The sequence below is a fragment of the Heloderma suspectum genome, chromosome 6 (genome assembly GCF_057233095.1).
Source record: "Heloderma suspectum isolate Gila_16-S chromosome 6, 16-S_ref, whole genome shotgun sequence".
NCBI lineage: Eukaryota > Metazoa > Chordata > Lepidosauria > Squamata > Helodermatidae > Heloderma > Heloderma suspectum.
The window spans coordinates 9,539,316-9,559,396 of NC_139463.1; the positions used below are offsets into that span (position 1 = coordinate 9,539,316).

Genomic DNA, 20,081 nt, shown 5'->3' on the forward strand with positions numbered 1-20,081 from the left:
ACAAATCCCAGCATTCTCCAGCCAGCCAAGAGACGTGGTCAACACTTGGGGCTCCTTCACACTGGGCTTTTATCCTGCGATTGAGATGGCTCCTTCACGGAATTTTGCAGGCTCTTTACATGATGCAGTGACCCTGCCATGACCCTCCTGCACTAAATGCCCTTTGTTCCATTTTTAAATAGATAATGAGCTATCGAGTTACCCCGTTGTGTTCCGCTTCAGCTTCCTCTGTGAAAAGAGTTAAAGTGGCAAGAAGAGGAGCGAGATCAATGAAAGATAATGGAAGACTCAGATATGGGGGTGGGGGGAAAGAAGCAAGTAAAGGGGGTCAGTTGTGATCCTGCATTTAAAACGGAGCAGGAAGCCCCATTTTACATGCGGGATTTTAGGCTGGTGTAGAGATTCCCTTGAACTAAATATAACTTTAGACACAATAAACTAGCTAAGCTGCAGAGACTGCTGCGTACGTTCACACTGTTAAGGAATTTGTTCTTATCCTCCAGTTCTTGGAGCCTGTGTTGCATTGAAATGGTGTGAAAACATAACTTCCCCTTTTAAAAATCCCATTTATGTCATATTCAGTGGGCAAATTGCACTGCTGATGCTTCTGTCTCCTCTCCCTTTCCCATTTTATAGCAAAATATTATTATATATTTTCTAGACCCAAAGTACTGGATATGTGAACAATCTAGAACTACAAAACTTGTGGACTCTTGAAAGGAATAAAACTTTACACACCATAAATTAGCTAAGCTGCAGAGGCATTTACATTGTGAAGAAATTGTCCTCCTGGCGCCCTTGTTGCATTGAAATTGTAAACATAACTGATGTAAACATTACTGATGTAATGATCAGTAATGTAAACATAACTGATCATTACTTATCACTGAAGGGAAAGTTCTCCCCAAAAGCTTTGTGTCTGTATGACCGCATCTCTGATGTTGATTAATGGCTGAATTCCCCACGGAGCACAGAGATGAAGAGTGCAGTTTGGGGACTGTAAAAATGTATCCATATTTAGAAACTCCCGACTGCCTGGCCTTGCAGGTCAAGAGTGGCAGATTTTGTATTCATGCAAAGTTGTTCCCATTATTACTAGTCGTTGCAGGTACAGATGTGCTTGTCTTCCTTCCGCAGACTAAGGTCAAAAACAAGTTGCTAATAGAGTCTGCCCTGTTCTCAGAGAGATCAGAGAGAGATCTTCAGCAAGTTAATGCATCTCATCAGCACACCACTGTATCATTTTAATTGTACATCAGTCAAGTAGTTGGTGTGTGTGTGCGCACGCGCACACGCTTAAACCAAAGGAAGTTTTGGTTTTGACCTTTGGTGTTTTGCTAAAAACCTCAGCCTGGTACAGAGCCAAAATGGTTTTTCTCCTCTCTCTCTCTCTCTCTCTGCTGAGTTAATGAAGGATTTGAATGAATTCTCTCAGTATTGAGGGTTATCCCTTCAGCCTGTTGCCATAGTAATGTTGCACAGCTACAGAACCGACCGTTCTCTTTGGACACCCCCTCCACGCTCCCTTCCTTTCTCTGGGGTATTCTCCTGGCGTGACTGACATAAAGATGTCAAAGATTGAAAGGGTTGCTTCTCTTTATACAGAAAATAAATACAATAAAATGCTGCATTCTGAATCCAGTTTAATGTGGCTCATTTAAGTGGAGGATTCTTAGGGAAGATGGGCAAGGCAAAAATATAAGCAGGTATGGATATAACCTTGTGTCTTATCTCCTTTTTAAACTCGCCAGTCTCCAGGCTTGGCATTTCTGCAGCACTTGCAGAGGGAAGGCAAACTTGGCCCAGATGGGTGGCGATTCTCAGAAAATAGCTACTCGTGCAGTCCAGCATTTGCAGAGTGTGAAGCAAGTGCAGGCTAGTCTGAGCCACAGCATGACTCAGGCGGCAGAGCTGTCCAAGCCAAAGATCAATCCAGCTGGATGTGAAGCGACTTTAACGGCAGGCATCCCCCCCCCCCGCCCTGCATCAGCTAAGCAAACTCTTTTTCATAGGGGTGCTTTCTTCCCTGAGGCAGTTTGAAGCATGGTGTGAAGAATGTGGGGCACCCCACACATGCACTGTCTCTGTCTGTCTCTTGCTCACTGTCTCTGTTTGCCTTGTGTTCTCTCTCTCTTTCTCTCTGTTTCCCTGGCACTACAGTGCCCAAACTGGGCACAACAAAAGCTGGCACAAGCCTCTCACTCCCTGTGCCACCAGCAAAGCTTGTCAGATGGAACAAGTGCGGTTCTTTCAAACTGCCAGGCAGCAACCTCTAGGCAAAGCTGATTGATTGGTTGATTGATTGATTGATTGATTGATTGCATTTCTATACTGCCCAATAGCAGAAGCTCTCTGGCCACCTCACAACAGTTTAAACCATAAAATACAACAGCCTGACAAAACACAGTATACATTTTTTAGAGGCTTAAAACTGCCACATAAAACCAAAGTAAAAACAAGCAGTGGTGTAAAGATCTAAAAATACAACAACAAAATTAAAACTATCATCCATTTTGGCTATCGCTCTGCAATTAATGCATCAAATAATCATGTACTGGATACCAGATCTACACTGCGTGTCATATCGATACAATCCTGCCATGGTGACATTATAACCCTCTTGCGCATTTATACCGTGTAGGACACACAGTGACATCTTGTGCGGCATTATAGCTAATACGGAATAAAAAGCAGGAAATAACACTAGAAAAGTGGTATACAGAATACGTAATGTGCCCCAACAGTTATCGGTGCACTTCAATACCGATAACGAGCACTAGTAGAGATCTAGCCCTGTTCACTTCCAACACTCCCTCTGTGAAGCTGACGACCTGATCTTGCGCTTCAATCTGAGGAACAGGTCTCCTCCTGAAGCCACTTGGCGGCTCCTTTTTGCCCCTCAGAACTCCTGGCCTGCCTGTTTCCACCCATCATTGTTCTTCCCAGCCCTGCCTCACTGAGACCACAAGAACTTAGGAAGCTACCTTAGATACCCGGGCTAGATCTCCACTACTGCTTTAAAGCAGTATTGAAGTGCCCTGATAACTCTTGAGGCACATTACACATTCGATATACCACTTTTGTAGTGCTATTTCCCAGTTGTTATTCAACATGATCCAAAATACTGCAACAAATGTCATTCTGTGCCCTAAGAGGTATAAATGACGGATGTGGCATCACCATGATGGGATCATAATGATATGACATAAGACATAAGGGGTAGATCTGTCCCCGGTCAGATATTTGTTTGTTCATGTAACCGCCTGTTGTCTACTTTGCCTTTCCCATCACTAGCTGTCTCATCTTTTTAACTGGAGATGCCAGGTACCATACCTGGGATGTTCCATATGCAAAACATGCACTCTACCACTGAGCTGTGGTTCTTCTTCTGATGCATATTGGGCCGGATCAGATGGGACCACTCTCCAATCTGGCTCACTGCTTGGAGAGGAGCAGGGGTGCACCTGCTTTTCCTGCCCACCTCTGCCCCACCTCTAGTGTCTCTTAACATATACACAGGGGCAGAACATCCAAAGAAAGTCTATGTGTGTGTGCCATTCAATGTGTGCAGACCAAAATCACGTGGTCAGCCCCTCTTTTAAAAACACACACCAGGTAATAAGATTTTGGGTGCTTTCAGATGGAGGGCCCCTAGCAGTAAGAATCAGAAGGTGTGGTGCACCTATTCCATCTTTTTCTCCTTAACAGATTTTCTGCATTAAAGGAAAAGATGGAAGGAGCTGTAAGAAAACATGGGAGGGTCACAGGTAGAAGACAATGACATCTGGATCCTCTGCAAACGTCTGTGAATAAGGGAGAGTGATGGCACCGTAGAAGCCTTGTCTGGAAGTACTCTTTGGCTTATGTGCATTGGATTGGCCAGGGGTAGGCCACGTAGGCCAGGGGTGCAGAACCTCTCTCTGCTGAAATCTGATTTCCATTTCAGAGAAGCTCTCAGGGGCCACATTCCAGTGGTGGGTGGGACTGACGGCAAAGAGGCAGGGCCAAAAAATGAACAATGCCAGCCTATTTTAGCTTAAGGGCATAATTCTATGCATGTTTAGATGGAAAAAAGTCCTACAACTCCCAGCATGTCCCAGCCAGCCTACAACTCCCAGCATGCTGGGAGTTGTAGGACTTTTTTCTGTCTAAACATGTATAGGATTATGTCTTTAATGTCTTACTACCAGTAACTCAACCTTTGAAGTGACATTTCAACCTTCTAGAATGGGGAAAAACTGAACAAAAGCCAGGAAGCCAAATGATTGGTGATTGGGGAAAAGGGGACAGGGGCCTTCGGGGGAACTCCAGAAGGCCAGATTGGGACCCCTTGGCTGAGGTTCTGCACCCCCAATGTAGGACGTATTCAGATGTTCCACCTCTGCATGTAAGTGCAGAGATAGCAGAGATGGGCCAGGTATACATTTGCTTACTTCCACATAAATGGATGGCTTTGCCTCGCTCTCTTTTTCTCTCTTTCTCTCTTTTCCATCAGTCTGTCTGTTCTCATATCTCAATGGAGATGGAACTCTGCCAGTCAAATGGCCTGTGTTTCATCTCAGAATGTAATGCATCTCTGTCCCCAGTGGGATGTCATTCCTTTACCCACTCGGTTGCCTCCCTACGCGCCTTCACCAGTGCCACTGAAAGACCATCTTCCTTTGATTTATGGAGCTCTGGCTCAGCTCTTGTTTTCCAGTCCTGCCAACCTCAAACAATGCATCTGCCATCAACTCTCATTTTGCATCATCCCCCATATGGTCCAGAGTTGCATGGATGCTTCCTCTGCTGACAGCCCCATCCTGGCTTCCCACCTGCCAATGTGTGTGTGTTTATAAAGAAGGCCAGGGAAAATAATTTGTGGCTTTCTTTGATTTTCTGCCCTTGGAATCGAAAGCTGACTTCAAAGCTGGTAGCAGGGAGAACAGATGTGCCTGTCCATCCCAAGCTAAAGAGCAGGTGCAGAATTTTACACTGGATATGAGAGGCAGCAGCGTGGGGAGGAGGAGAGGAGAATGGCTTGCTGGGAAATGGAGGGATTGCCTTTTCTCTGCACTCTGTAGTGGTCAGAGCATTGGACTAGGATGGGGGAAACCCAGGTTGAAATCCCCACTCAGCCATGAAGCTTGCTGCGCATCCTTGGGCCAGTCACCATCTCTCAGCCTAACCTACCTTACAGAGTTGTTGTTGTTGGAATAAGCAACAACCATTAGTTCAACCCACTGTGTTGAGTGAAAATGACTGGCTGAAAAGCCACTAAATAATCAGTAATGCATGTAGGAACCGGGAGCTGAATTGGTGAAATAGGGTGTAAAATAGGGTGAAATATTTACAGCACAATCCTATGCATGTTGACTCAGAATTAAGCCCCACTGTGTTCTGTGGGACACAGTAAACATGTTTAGGATTGCAGGCTGAAGCCTTTGTCTTTGCAAATCTTTTGCTTTACTAAAAAGGAGCCCCACAAATGAACGAGGCAGTACATTTTTTCAAGTTCATTCATTTCCAAGTTCATGGGTCAAATGCTTTTGAAAAGCAGGTGCTTAGAACAGAAAATAACCCAAAGGGGAAGGTTGCTTTTTTATTTCAGGTATTTTTATACTGCCTTTAAAGGCTATAAAGCCCTCTCAAGCCACTTTACACATTAAAAGCACCATAACATAAACACAGAAAAACAAAATCTGCAGAGCAACAATACTATCTAAACCCAGTAATAAAATAATAAAAAGCAGCAACAATTATTTTTTCCATTTAAAAGCCTATTTCAACTTCAAATTAAACAGCCAGGTCTTTAAAACCTGTTTAGAAATACATAACGCAGGAGCCAGAGGCATTTCTCATGGAGGGCAGTTCTATAGTGAGGGGGGCACCACCGAGAAGGCCTGTCTCTCATTCTCGCCAGCTTGATGGACTTTAATGCTGGGCCCATGAGCAGGACCGCAGGGCCTGATCTTAACGGCCAAGCAGGATCACATTGGTATAAGCCACAGATGTGGAAGCTCCAACACATAGGTTTAATCCAACCTGCAGAAATTCTTCATTAGCCCAGAAAGCCTCCTTGGGTTCTTCCAGGGCACGGGGCTTGGCCTCTAAGCCCCACTGTCTGGAAGAATCCCCACTGTTATCTCCAGTCTCAGAGAATAGCTGGGACTCCCCTGCAGGCTGCTCCCCAATGTCGCTGGGCCTTCAGATAACCTGATCCCAACTCATGTCGGGTTTTAACAATCAGCACTTTGAACTGGACCCAGAAGTGCACTCACAACCAGTGCAGCTGGTACAGAATTAGTATTGTATGTTCCAATTGTTCAGCCCCCTCAAGCAGCAACTTCATCCGCCAGTGGAAGTTTCTAAGCCAGAGGCAGCCCCACATGGAGGGTGCAATCCTATCGGGATAGGTGGCCGCCTCCAAACTTGGAGGCGGCCACCTATCCAATGCAGGGCAGGAGAAGCATGGAGGGGATCATTCCCTCCGTGCTTCTTCTGCCCTGCATTTGCAGCTAAACAGCCGATTTTGGCTGTCTAGCCATGAAAGACGGCATAGGGGAGGAGGCTGCTGGATGACACATAGGATGCGTCATACCGGCATTTCCGCCTGCCCTGGAATGCCCCCCGGAACGCCCCGTTTTGGTTGCTCTGTGCTCCTCTTCTGAGCACGGAGTGTGGGGCCATTCCACGGTGCCTGCAAGGCAGCCAGCACGGAAGGGGGGAAGGTCGGTTCCCTGGGAACCGACCTCAGAGCACGGGCTCCAGGGTTGGTTCCTGGAAAACCACACATCCTATGGCCGTCTCACTGCTGACTAGTGGACATAGGATTGCTCCCTCAGGCAAATTACAGTAGTCCAATCTGGATGTTGCATTTGTGCCCTGCTTGTGGGTTTCCTGGAAGCATCAGGCTGGCCAATGAAGCAGACAGGATGCTGGGCTAACTTTGGTCTGGTCCTGCAGAGCTCTTCCACTGCCCCCTTGCCTTCCCCCACCCCTTCCTCATAATGTGCAAAGTCGTGGAAGTGAAATAAAACACAGATAGATTAAGAGCCGCCACCTTACCCAAATGGCATGTGAGGGAAGGCACTGCTCGTTTGCATATGCAAATCCAGTTAAGTGTAGCACATTTTAAACTGTTGCCTGGGGTACTGGAAGAACTAAAAAAAGCCATCCAAGTGACACACAGCTAAATAGAGAAACACGCACGCGTGTGCACACACTCACACGCACACACACGCTCCTCAATTACAATCAGTCATTTGCTTCAGGGCGGCTTCTGTGGCTTCTCAGCGTTCAGAGCTGGCAATCCTGCTATGATCCCCAAGAGAAGCAAGTTGCAGAAAATTCCAACACCGATATTTGAAAACTGCTGTTCAGAGGTTCTTGAAGTTTCTGATCCCTTCTAGCTTTAAAGGACATTTTTCCATCTTATTTATTTATTTACGATATTTGTATACCACTCCATGTTCGGAGCGGTGAACATAAGAAATAAAACAATAAAAGAATAACAAGATTAAAACACCACATTAAAATTATACTTGTTTAAAACACACACACAGCGAATAAAAACTATGACTGGTCAGTCAAGGAATGTATCCTGAAACAGTGCTGTTTTCAGGAGGTGCCTGAAACAACGCAGTGTTGGTTCCTGCCTGACCTCGAGGGGCAGGGAATTCCAAAGAAAGGGGGCCGCTACGCTGAAGGCCCTTCTCTTGGTGGACTCCAGTCAAACCATAGGTCCATGTGGAGCCACCAGGAGCAAGCCCTCTGATGACCTCAGTGACTTCTTAGGAAACAGGGATGAATTGTGTTTGGGAGGGCAGGGAATCTTCCTTGCATTGCAATAGACATAATGCTAATGAAATACTAACCAATAACCAGCACCCTTACCCTGTCCTCCACATTTGAACCCTCTCAATCCCTGCATTGTCTGCAAACATTCACCCAATATGGTCATACTACATCCCTAAAGGGACGAGCTCATAGCAGATCTAGTCACCCCTTTTAGGGCAGATGCATCAACTTCAAAACACAAAGGAACAAAGGAGCAACTTCTTCCCTTTTGGGGGAGAAGCTAGCCAAATGTGTGGAAGGCTGATTGGTTCACCCTGATGTAATTCACTCCACCTCCCCATGTGGATTGGCTGGCCCTTATGGCAATCATGAAGCCACCTCCCTCCCACCTGAAGAGCTGCAGCTATCCAAGGACTCCAGCAGAGAGAGGACTTTCTAAGCACCTGCTACATGAGTTCCTTCTACCTGGAGATGCCAGGGGTTGAGCATGGGATCTGCATGCAATGCAAGAGCTGTACCACCAAGCTAGCCTCCCAGCATCCTATGCACACCTACCAGGCACTCAGTCTCATTGAACTTTGTGGGACTGCTGAGTTGCCATAAGTAGGATTAGGCTGATAGTGAGAAAATGGGGACTGTACCTATTAAATAAACAACAACGGGAAAACGTGACAACTATCAGCCCAGCATTGGTGTCTGGAATAAGAGATGGTGTTAACTTCAAGTTCAGACCAGATTGCATCTATGAGTGCAAAAATTATAGCAGCTTTGCTCCAATCTCTTGCACTGCAATGAAAAACGGATGATTTCTCCTATCTAATCTCTCGTCTCTTCTCATTTGCAGGCAGCTGAACTGGGAATGGTGTCAGCCTATTACACATATATCTTCACTAATCTGGTAAGACATTTTCACAGCTCCCTTTCTTCCTGCCCCTCCCCTTCCCTCTGCACACACAGAACAGTCTTCTTGGCAAAACCCAGTCTGTTCAAGCTCTGAACATCTCAGGTGCATCTGTCACTTCCATCAATGGCAGTGAATGGGAGGGAAGAGGAGAGAAACTGATGGGAGATATAGGGTGCCTGTGTACACTTGCAAACTTTTAAGTTACGAGAAAAGATTTGGTTAGTCATGAAATGTGTAGCCTGGGAGTAGTATAATCCATTTAAGAGCTGAGGCAGAACTTCTCAAAGTTCTTGTAGTTTTCCATAAGCAGTGCCAAAGAATGCCTCCCCATTTGTTGCTTGCTTATGTTGTTTTGCAAAGGCTGAGCAAAGCCATTCCAAAGTCATTATCTTTAGCTTTAAAAAAACAAACAGATTTATGGAAAGTAAGATCTCCTAATGCCTATTAGCCCTGGCCACTGTTCAGAGGCAGTATATCTCTGAATACCAGAGGCTGGGGACAAGTAAGTGGGGAAGTCTGTTACCTTCACACCCTGCTTGTGAAATTCCCAGGAGCACCTGGCTGGCTGATGTCAGAAAACAGTCAAGGGAGTGCTTAGGACTACAACCAAGACAGCTGGGAAGCTGGACATATCATTCAGTTTCTGAGAGATTGAATGGAAATCTGTTAGTACATCCGTCATACGTTCTGTTTCTGCTTCAAGGTGGTGGGGGCATGGGAGTTGGAGGCTTTTTTTGCTCTTTGTCATAAAGAGGGTATGACTGGTCTTGAAAAAAAAAATCAGCTGTCAGGAAGACTTGATGGCTTCCAGTCTCATTCTGGGTCTTTAATATCAGAGCAGTGATTGCAAGATGATGGCAGTGATATAATGCTTTCTTTCTTTTTTCTATTTCTTTTCTTTTTTTATTTTTTATAGCCACTGTAATTTGCAAACTTGCCTGAAAGATGGCTTTTGGTGTGAAACCCTTCCTTGTAGTAATTTAAAATGTGTTTTGAGCTTGCTTTTACCATGACAAAGCTGCCTCCTTTTCAGTGTGCTTATGAGGGCATGGGGGGGGGGTCTTGCTCTTACTTTATGAAGGGTTGATCCATCTTGTGGGGGAGGAGGTGGTTAATGAGGAGATTTAACTATAGTTTCTTTCTGGGTTTTTAAAATGAATACATCAGCTTTGTAATGCTATAATTCAAGTGCAGGCTTGGGAAGAGACTGAATTAAATCTCTTCTCTTGAAATTAACTTCAGTGAGAGATTTCTCCTGCCATTGGCAAATCCTCCTCATTTGTACATCGTGAATTTCTTGTGATCATTTCTCAATAGCTCTATTATACCATAAAATGATTGTTTCAAAAATGGTTCCTTGGCAATTTGATTCGTCGTACTTCAAAGCCATGCAACAAGCATCCCTGCCCATCTGGGATGGCTTCATATGTGGGTTTAGGATGTTCCTTTTTCTCTGGATACATGAAGGGATGGTTTGCACTGGGAGGGAACCCAGCCATCAAGTGTGTGACTATTTATGTGAATTCACAGAGAAGCATCACACCTGCATGGTAAGATCATATGGGGAGAGTTTTTGCTATTTATGCAAAAGGTCCCAGGTCAGTCCCCCAAATCTCCAGTGGATGTGGGACCATAACTGTGCCTAGTTATGGAGCACCTGCTTTATCTACCAGTCATGATGGCTATGCATTACCTCCAGTAACCACTAACTACTTAGGGATTTTATTATATTAAGCAGTATAGAAGTATCACAAAAGAGAGAGAGAGAGAGAGAGAGAGAGAGAGAGAATATTGGAGGCAGTATGCCTCTGTGTACCAGTTGCTGGGGAACATGGGTGGGAGGGTGCTGTTGCACTCATGTCCTGCTTGTGGGTCCCTGGTCGACACTGTGGTTGGCCAGCTGGTTGGCCACTGTGTGAACAGAGTGCTGGACTGGGTGGACTCTTGGTCTGTTCCATCAGGGCTCTTCTTATGTTCTTAAATAGTGATGAACTTTGGGTTCCCACAAGTTCTTTGTACAGTCTAGTTTCTTCATTCTATATTGGATCAAGCAGGACATAATGCTAGAACCATCCAATGTAGTGGAATGGTGGGAGATTCAGGACAGATAAAAGGAAGGACTTCTTCATACAGCATGCAGTTAAATTATGGAATTCACTTCCACAAGATGTAGTGATGGCCACCAATTTAGATGGCTTTAAAAGAGGATTGGACAAATTACTGGAGGAGAAGGCTAGCAATGGCTACTAGTCCTGCTGGCTCTGTGCTACCTCAGTATCAGAGGCAGTCTGCCTATGTACACCAGTTGCTGGGTAACATGGGCGGGAGGGTGCTGTTGCACTCATGTCCTGCTTGTGGGTCCCTGGTCGACACTGTGGTTGGCCAGCTGGTTGGCCACTGTGTGAACAGAGTGCTGGACTGGGTGGACTCTTGGTCTGTTCCATCAGGGCTCTTCTTATGTTCTTAAATAGTGGTGAACTTTGGGTTCCCACAAGTTCTTTGTACAGTCTAGTTTCTTCATTCTATATTGGATCAAGCAGGACATAATGCTAGAACCATCCAATGTAGTGGAATGGTGGGAGATTCAGGACAGATAAAAGGAAGGACTTCTTCACACAGCATGCAGTTAAATTATGGAATTCACTTCCACAAGATGTAGTGATGGCCACCAATTTAGATGGCTTTAAAAGAGGATTGGACAAATTACTGGAGGAGAAGGCTAGCAATGGCTACTAGTCCTGATGGCTCTGTGCTACCTCAGTATCAGAGGCAGTCTGAGTCTGCCTATGTACACCAGCTGCTGGGTAACATGGGCGGGAGGGTGCTGTTGCACTCATGTCCTGCTTGTGGGTGTCAAGATCTGCTCAGTCTGGGAAGCTCTGCAGCTCCACCTGGGAGGCCAGACATAGAAGGCAACCTGGCTCACAGTACTTGCAGGATTAAGCCCTGGTCCTGCAGGTGCTCCCAGGTCCTCTAAGGCAGACCAGCTGGACTGACTGCCGTCCAGGTTCTCCATCCAGTTCTAGGCCTGCTGGAATGTGGACTTCACCTCTGCATGTGCTTGTCTGCCCAGGGCCCAGCACTAACAAGGTATTGCAGCCAAGTGGTGAGAGCACCCCACTTCTAGCTACCTGCAAGATTTCCTTTGAGATGTGGGGTGAGCACAGAAGAGGTGAGCTGGCTACACATCACAACATACCTACTGGCTATGCATGCTCACACAAAGCATCACCACTTGGGGGATTCTCCATCTGAGTCACCACAGTCTCAGTTGTTTGCTCAAATCCACCCACAGCAGAGAAACGTTATATTGCATACATCCTTAGCGAGGCGGGGTGGGGGGGAGAAACAAACAATGGTGTTCATCAGAGAGGGACTGAGAGTGCTTCTGTGGGAGTTATCAGGATGGGTGTCTGTCTGCCCCTGCAGAGGGCTTCCAGAATGTAGAGGTGCCGAGATAGCGATAAGCCAGATCCAGGTATGCTTTCAAGGAGACTTCATTGAGTCCTTACAGCGCACAGGCAATGGTTGGATCAGACAGCTTCTCTGAACACAGAGCCAAGGGGTAAGATGGGTTTTATACCATACATGTCAGCAGTGAGGCAGCATGACAGCAGCAAGCGTTAATTACCAGGGCCTGCAGGAGAAGCCACCACCACCACCACTGGGGAAGAGGCGTGCTTGCTGCTGCTGGGCCTGCTGCTGCCGCCGCTGGGCCTGCTGCTGCCGCCGCTGGGCCTGCTGCTGCCGCCGCTGCCACCACCACCAGGCCTTCCTTGTGGACTTCTGCCTGGTGGACCGCCAGTCCCTGCAGGACCAGGCCCCCAGGTACCAAGCCAGCTGTGCTGCTCCACCTGCCCCTCCCTGGAGAGGCTACATAAGCTGGCTGGCTGAGGTGGCCTGGGAGAGCCAGGGCTTGCAGGAGAAGCCACCACCACCACCACTGGGGAAGAGGCATGCTTGCTGCTGCTGGGCCTGCTGCTGCCGCCGCTGCCACCACCACCAGGCCTTCCCTGTGGACTCCTGCCTGGCATTTTTAAGGGGATTTTAATTGTTTTGTTTGTTTTATTTTGTTGGGGGGGATTTTGTTGTGTTTTTAGGGGTGGGTAGCCTGCCTGATAGGGCATGTGGCATGTGTCCACCTATAGAGGGGGCATGTGTCCACCTGATGGAGGCAGTGGGGGGAGTGTTGGGGGCCAGAACATACCGAGGCTGGGCGGCAGGCGCTGGCGGAGCGCTAGGGGCAGGCCATGCCGGGTAAGGGGAACAAGGGAGAGATGTGTAGTATCTGTCCCCTGCTCCGGGCCTGTCCAGAGCCAAAGGATGGCTGGGGGAGGCGCGACCCCATCTTCTGGCCTTCGTTTGCTGCTCTGCAATGCCAGGTCTGTTACCCAGAAAACCTCCCTCATCCATGACATGATCCTGGATGAGGGTGCAGACCTGGCATGTATTACGGAGACCTGGCTGGCCGAGGCTGCTGCTCCAACCCTTGCAGCCATGTGTCCAGCCGGATTTTCGTATGCACAGCAGCTGAGGGCTGGGGATCGGGGAGGGGGAGTGGCTGTTATCTACCGAGAGTCCTTGGTCTTCACCAGACCCCCTCTCCGGGAGACCAAGGTTGCTGAGTGCATGTACTGGAGGTTGGGCCCGAAGGGCAGTCTGGGGATTCTGCTCATGTACCGTCCACCCCGCTGCATGACTGACTCCCTGGCCGAGGTGCTTGAGGTGGTCTCTGATGTGCGTGTACAGTCCCCTAACTTACTGCTGTTGGGGGACTTCAATGTACATTCGGAGGCCATCCTCACAGGAGCACCTCGGGACTTCATGGAGACCATGGCCTCCTGGGAGCTGCACCATATTCTAACTGGGCCCACCCATGTAGCCGGTCATGCACTAGACCTTGTGTTTGTTTCTGGAGAAGCGGGGAGTGATCTGAAAGTCGGGGGTATATCCACCACCCCCTTGTCATGGTCAGATCACTATCTGGTGACGTTGGACTTCTCGGTTCCACAACCCCTCCACAGGGGTGGAGGACCCATTAAAATGGTCCGCCCCAGGCGTCTTATGGATCCAAATGGATTCCTGAACGCGCTTGGGGATTCTCTGGGGCATGCCAACGGCCACTCGGTCGAGACCCTGGTGGGTGGCTGGAATGCCGCAATCACTGGGGCATTAGATCGGGTGGCTCCGAAATGCCCTCTCCCCCTGAACAGGGCTCAGACTGCACCATGGTTCAATCCGCGGTTACGAGCTCTGAAACAGGAGGTGAGACGGCTAGAGCGCCGGTGGTGGAAGTCTCACTCCAAAGACGATCAGACACGGGCTAGAGCTGTAACGTCAGCCTATCACGTGGTGGTGAAGGCAGCAAAAAAGGAATATTATGCTGCCTCTATTGCGTCTGCAGCAGAGTGCTGTCCCAGGAGGCTGTTCCAAGTGGTCCGGAGCCTGGTCGGTCCTGTGGCTCCGGAACCACTGGAGCATTCTAAGGCCTCCTGTGAGGCTTTGGCAAGGCACTTTGCAGATAAAATTGATCAGATTAGGTGTGTTACTCTGCACACTGTGGATACAGTTAGTGAGCAAGAGGCGGCCTGTGGCAAACCGGTTTTGTGGGATCGGTTCCAGCTTCTTCCTCCTGATGAAGTGGACAAGGTGCTTTCATCTGTAAGGCCGACCACCTGCTTACTTGATCCTTGCCCACCTTGGCTCATTATGAGCTGCAGAGAGAGACTGGGTGAGGGGATCAAGGCGGTGGTGAACGCCTCCCTCGAGGAGGGAGTGATGCCATCAGCCCTCAAGGAGGCAGTGATAAGACCGCTCTTAAAGAAGCCCTCCTTGGATCCTCAAGTTCTGAACAACTTTCGCCCAGTCTCAAATCTGCCATTTTTGGGCAAGGTGATTGAGCGGGTGGTGGCGGTGCAGTTAAAGGCACACTTGGAAGAAACTGATTATCTAGACCCATTTCAGTCGGGCTTCAGGCCTGGGCATGGGACAGAAACGGCCTTGGTCGCCTTGGTGGATGATATGAGGAGGGCTCTGGATAGGGGTGAATGCTCCTTCCTTGTTCTCCTCGACCTCTCAGCGGCTTTTGATACCGTTGACCACAGTATCCTCCTGGACCGCCTGGAGGGGTTGGGCATTGGAGACACTGTATTGCGGTGGTTCCGGTCCTTCCTCTCCGGCAGGTACCAGAGGGTAGCACTGGGAGAGGAGGTTTCGGACCCATGGCCACTCACTTGTGGGGTGCCACAGGGTTCCATCCTCTCCCCGATGCTATTTAACATCTATGTGAAGCCGCTGGGGGCTATCATCAGGAGGTTTGGAGTGCACTGTCATCAATATGCGGATGACACGCAGCTCTACCTCTCATTCAAATCTTCACCAAGGTTGGCCGTAGAATCCCTGTCCAAATGTCTGAAGACGGTGAGTGGCTGGATGGGGAGGAATAAGCTGAAGCTGAACCCTGACAAGACCGAGGTACTTTTGGTGGGAGACAAGAGGAGCTTGGGGGATGTTGACCTGGTGTTGAATGGGGTACGGCTACCCTTGAAAGACCAGGTCCGCAGCCTGGGGGTCATTTTGGACTCCCAGCTGTCCATGGAGGCTCAGGTGTCAGCTGTGAGCCGGACAGCGCTGTATCAACTCCATCTGATACGGCGGCTGCGCCCCTTCCTTCCCGACCATCTGCTCCCATCGGTAGTACATGCCCTGGTCTCCTCTCGTTTAGACTACTGTCATGCGCTCTGCGTGGGGTTACCCTTGAAGACGGTTCGGAAGCTGCAGCTGGTACAGAACGCAGCGGCTCGCCTGATTAAAGGCAGCCGCCGGCGAGATCACATCACTCCAGTGCTGAAGGAGTTGCACTGGTTACCAGTTGTTTTCTGGGCCAGATTCAAGGTGTTGGTTTTGACCTTTAAAACCCTATATGGTTCCGGCCCAGCCTATCTTAAGGAGCGCCTCCAGCAACACCAGACAGGCCGCTTAACAAGATCAGCCTCGGATGGCCTTCTCTCTGTCCCATCAGCCAGGACAGCTAGACTGGTGGGGACGAGGGAGAGGGCCTTGTCTGTGGTGGCCCCCACTCTGTGGAACTCCCTCCCTAGGGAACTCCGTCATGCCCCCTCTTTAATGAGCTTCCATCGTGCATCAAAAACGTGGTTGTTCAGGCAGGCATTTGGGGTGGGTTAGGGTATTTTTTTAAAAAAATTATGGTAGAATTTTATTGTTTTAAATTGTTTTATGGTGTGTTGTACATCGCCCAGAGTGGCTGGGTGACCAGCCAGATGGGCGATTCATAAATTTAATAATAAATAAATAAATAAATAAATAGCGTTCATCTGCATCTTTCCCAGCATAGGCTAACAGTGGTTGTTCAGAAGGGAAACAATTACAACTTTCCCAGCACAGACACCTGTAGCTTAGCATAAACAGAGCCTCACTTCTCAGGTGCCTCCTAGGCCCTGATAAGATTCAGAGCTCATTAGCATGGAATGTGCTGAGGTGGCGATATCTACCTTTGACTCATCTTACCAGCCAAGAGGCCCATCAGCAAGAGAACTGCAGCCCATGAACCAAAGCCAGGAGCATTGTGGATCTCTAGGCCCCTCTAAAACTACTGGTCACTTGGTTACAGGCCTGGGGCCATTACACTGTCCCATGTGAAAGTGGCAGGCAATGCTGGGTGCATTTTTCAGTGGAGCTTCTGGGAAGTGGCAACTGGGTTTGACAGCTCCCATTAGCCTTATTGGGGAACCATATAGTTAAATCCTCCACCCTCCCCACATCACCCTGCGTGAAGACATGAAACGATGAGCTTATAACAGCAGTAAGGGAAAGCCCTGGTAAGCATCAGGCAAATTTCTCTACCCTATCTAGACCAACCAGGGAAGTGGGGAGTGGGCCAGGCTGCAGAGAACAGCCATCTCCTGAGATGGCACAGATGAGAGCAGACACCCTTTTTACTAAGACTGGTTTAGGGATAATGAAATCTCTATTGCCTTGGATGCATGGGAACGGATGAGGTGATTAACTGGAGGTGCCTTCCAACCCTGATGGTGCTCTGTTTCTATAATTTCAATGAATATTTATGCTGTGCGTGCGTGTGTGTGTATGTGTGTGCGCGCGCATGCCAGGAGGAGTGGGGAGCACGCTGTGTATTGGGGTGGGAGAGCGTCAGAAACAGATGGAAGCAAGTGGGGAGGAACAGTAATCTAAACTTAGGGGAATAGAAAGGATAGGTAGGAAAGATGTGAGCTGACAGGGGAAGGGGGGAGAGAGAGAGAGGGATGGGATGGGATGGGATGGGATGGGATGGGATGGGTAAGGAACCATTAAACATTTAGAAGATTACACATGCAGCTGACTTCTCTCCGCTCCAAACTAAGTCCTAGCAAAGCCCAGCTCTCTGAATTCCTGACTAGCTGTTTTGCAACTGCTCCCTGCCTTCAGTGACCAATGCTGAGCCATTGATTGAATAGGGATGGACAGACTCACCTCCGCCTGCCCCACACTCCACTCACTGCACCTCTGCCGCCCACCTGCCCCTGCGAGCCACAGCCAGCGAGCCACCAGGCAGTCCCCAAATACCTGGTGAGTGGAGCACAGCCACCCACTGCCTCGCTGAGCCATCATTTTGCATTAAAATGGCGGCTCATCTTTTTTCGTGAGTAACCAGTTGTGCAAATGGTGGCCGTAAAGGGGCCATTTACAGAGCATTGCGGGCAGCTTGGCAAGGCAGCTTGATGAGGCAGGCGTCTGTGTGCTTGCCCAGCTCAGCAGTGCACATGCTGCATCGGGCAAGTGCAGGAGGCCCGTGGACTGCATCTGGGGCTGAGCGGGTGATTTCTCACTGAGCTTCGAGCCCCAACCAGACACACGCAACACCTCTATGATCGAATTGGGTGTTCATTCATCTAGACCAGGGGTGAGCAACTTGTGGCCCTCCAGATGTTTTGCCCTACAACACCCATCGTCATTATCCAGCATAGTCAAGGGTGAGGGATGCTGGACATTGTAGACCAAAACATCTGGAGGGCCACAAGCTGCCCACCCGTGATCTAGGCATTACTGGTGTTTCAAGGATCATCTGGGATTGAAACCTGCAGCTCTATAGGCTGGTGCACTGGTGCAGTTTTTGGTGTGACACTTAAGGTACTAATCCTATGCATGTTTGGACAGACAAAGGTCCTACAACTCCCAACATTCCCCAGCAATCATGGCTGGCTGGGGAATGCTAGGAGTTGTATGACTTTTTTCCATCTAAACATGCACCCTTAAGGCTGCAGAGTGGAGGGAGAGGAAGACAGTATTGCCTCCCAAAGTCCCTGCATGGCTACGTAGATTCACAGCAACCCATTGGTTTCTCTTTGCCTGGCAATAAATGCTTTCAGGCGAGCCTAGGTTTCTGACCCGGCATCAATTGAGGCCATCAGTTTGCTGTGGCTTTCTAACATTTTTCCCTGATGTTTTGCTGCATGCCATGTATCAAAATACAAACCATCAGGAATCCTGCATGGCTCGATAATAAAAATGATGACAGAGATAAGTGTGGCTTGAATGGGAATGTTTCAGAAACAACCATTTTGAGTCCATTCCTTATCATTGTTCTTAGGAAGGGACAAAAAGCACATTGCTAGTAGCAGGAAGTGAGTTCAGGTGAGCTGTCATTGAGTAGAGAATGTGTCCTGCTGAATCATAGGAGAAGAGATTATCTTCAAACAGCCGTTCCTGGCTTGAGGCAAGCTAATTCTGGTTGGGTGCAAGGCTGGTTGTGCTGGGGTGGGGCGTGGGGATATGTACACAGTGCCTTCTGCAAAGCAAACAGCGGTACCTGTCTCAAGGTAGCAAAATAGGGCTTGGGGACTGCTTCTAAAAGGCCAGCAGTAATTCCTGGCTTAAGGCAAGATAACACTGTCTGGGCATGGAGCTGACTCAGTGATGCCTGCGGCAGTTTCACTGGACAAAAGTTTCATGTTTGATGTCCTTTTGAGGGCTGTTCTTAAGCTCAGTCAGCCCCATATGAAAAAATGTTATCTATTTACTCATTTATTGATTGATGTATTTTTTAAAAAATCTAGCTCTTCCTCCAAAGGAGTGCTGACAGGGTTAATTAAGAGAAGCTGGCTAGAAACCTGGGCAGATGGAAGAGAAATTTAAGGAAATTAGTAATATTTAAATGATGAGAGAGGAGCCATTTGAAGTAATAAATCTAGAGGGATTATCCAGCCACTAATGAACCCCCTGAGTTCTTGCAATCACATCATAACTGGGGAGTGGAGATATAAAATCAGTGACTGGCTGTATGGGATTGCAAGGGGAAGGACCAGCTAAATCAAGTGTGTAATGGGGGGGGCAGTGCCTGTCAAAAGGAGAGATGATGTGTATATTCAAAAGCAAGGATATTAAACTAAAAGGAGGTAGAGAAAGTCATCAGGCATAAATGGGGGGCAAGAGGTTGATCCCGCCTGCTTTGAGGGATGTTCTCAAAGTTGGCTCTTTGGAGAGGCAAGTGAGCTTATTACATGTGAAAAGAAGGGTCAGCTGGGAACTTTTCTTGTCAAATGCTCCCCGCCCCCACTTCCCCTCTGTGCACTTGGTGGAAATTAGTTTCCTTCCCTGCATCATTGTGGATTTGGGGGATGTCAGGCTGGAGAGATGTGAGGCTGGCTGGCTTCCATCAAGATCGGTGACTCATCATGACTTTAAACGCCGCTAATTAGACAGTTCAGCAGAGAGAAAAACACAGCATGTGAAAGCAGATAGGAACCTCTGGCAGAAGGTTAGGACACAAGCAATGACTCTGTCATCCATCAGTGCATCTATGTAGCCAACATTTCGTGGATTGGTCTAATTCAGCCTTCCCCAACCTGGTACCATCCAGATACGTTGGACTACAATTCCACCAATGGCCATGCTGGCTGTGGATTACGGGAGTTGTAGTCTGACACATCTGGAGGACCCAACACGGGTGAAGTCTGGTCTAACACAGCAGTTGATTTCATGATGAGAGCTGGTTCACACATGTGTGTTTGTCACTTGATTATCAATCAGTAAATATAATCAGTCATAACTAGGGCTAAAATTAAATGGCCCCCAAAACTCTACCCCAGGGGAGGTGGACCATTAAAGGCCAAGGGCCAAATTCCCATCTCAGAAAGGTTTCAGGGGCCTCATTCTATTCTATCTGTGGGCATGACCAAAGGCACAGTGGCAGGGCCAAAGAGCGATACTCATTTTAAGCCTGCTCAGGTGTAAGCACGACAATCCTCTGCACTCTGTTCATAAGTAAGCAGGACTGACTTAACAGCAGTTTCAAATAGCATCCCAAACAACCAAGCCTCTGGATGTCTACTCAGAAGTAAGCATGTGCAAGCCTCTGCATGTGCAAGCCTCTGCATGTATA

At 48.3% G+C, this 20,081-nt stretch overlaps 1 protein-coding gene across 1 annotated transcript in view; it reads left to right on the top strand.

Annotated features, from left to right (window-relative positions):
* GRIK4 (glutamate ionotropic receptor kainate type subunit 4) overlaps positions 1 to 20,081 on the top strand; it is a 445,828-nt gene that overhangs the window by 287,086 nt on the left and 138,661 nt on the right. The window contains exon 9 of the mRNA XM_084807214.1: positions 8,624 to 8,677. Within this exon, the coding sequence (XP_084663340.1) occupies positions 8,624 to 8,677 (54 nt within the window). The remainder of the gene's footprint in view (positions 1 to 8,623; positions 8,678 to 20,081) is intronic.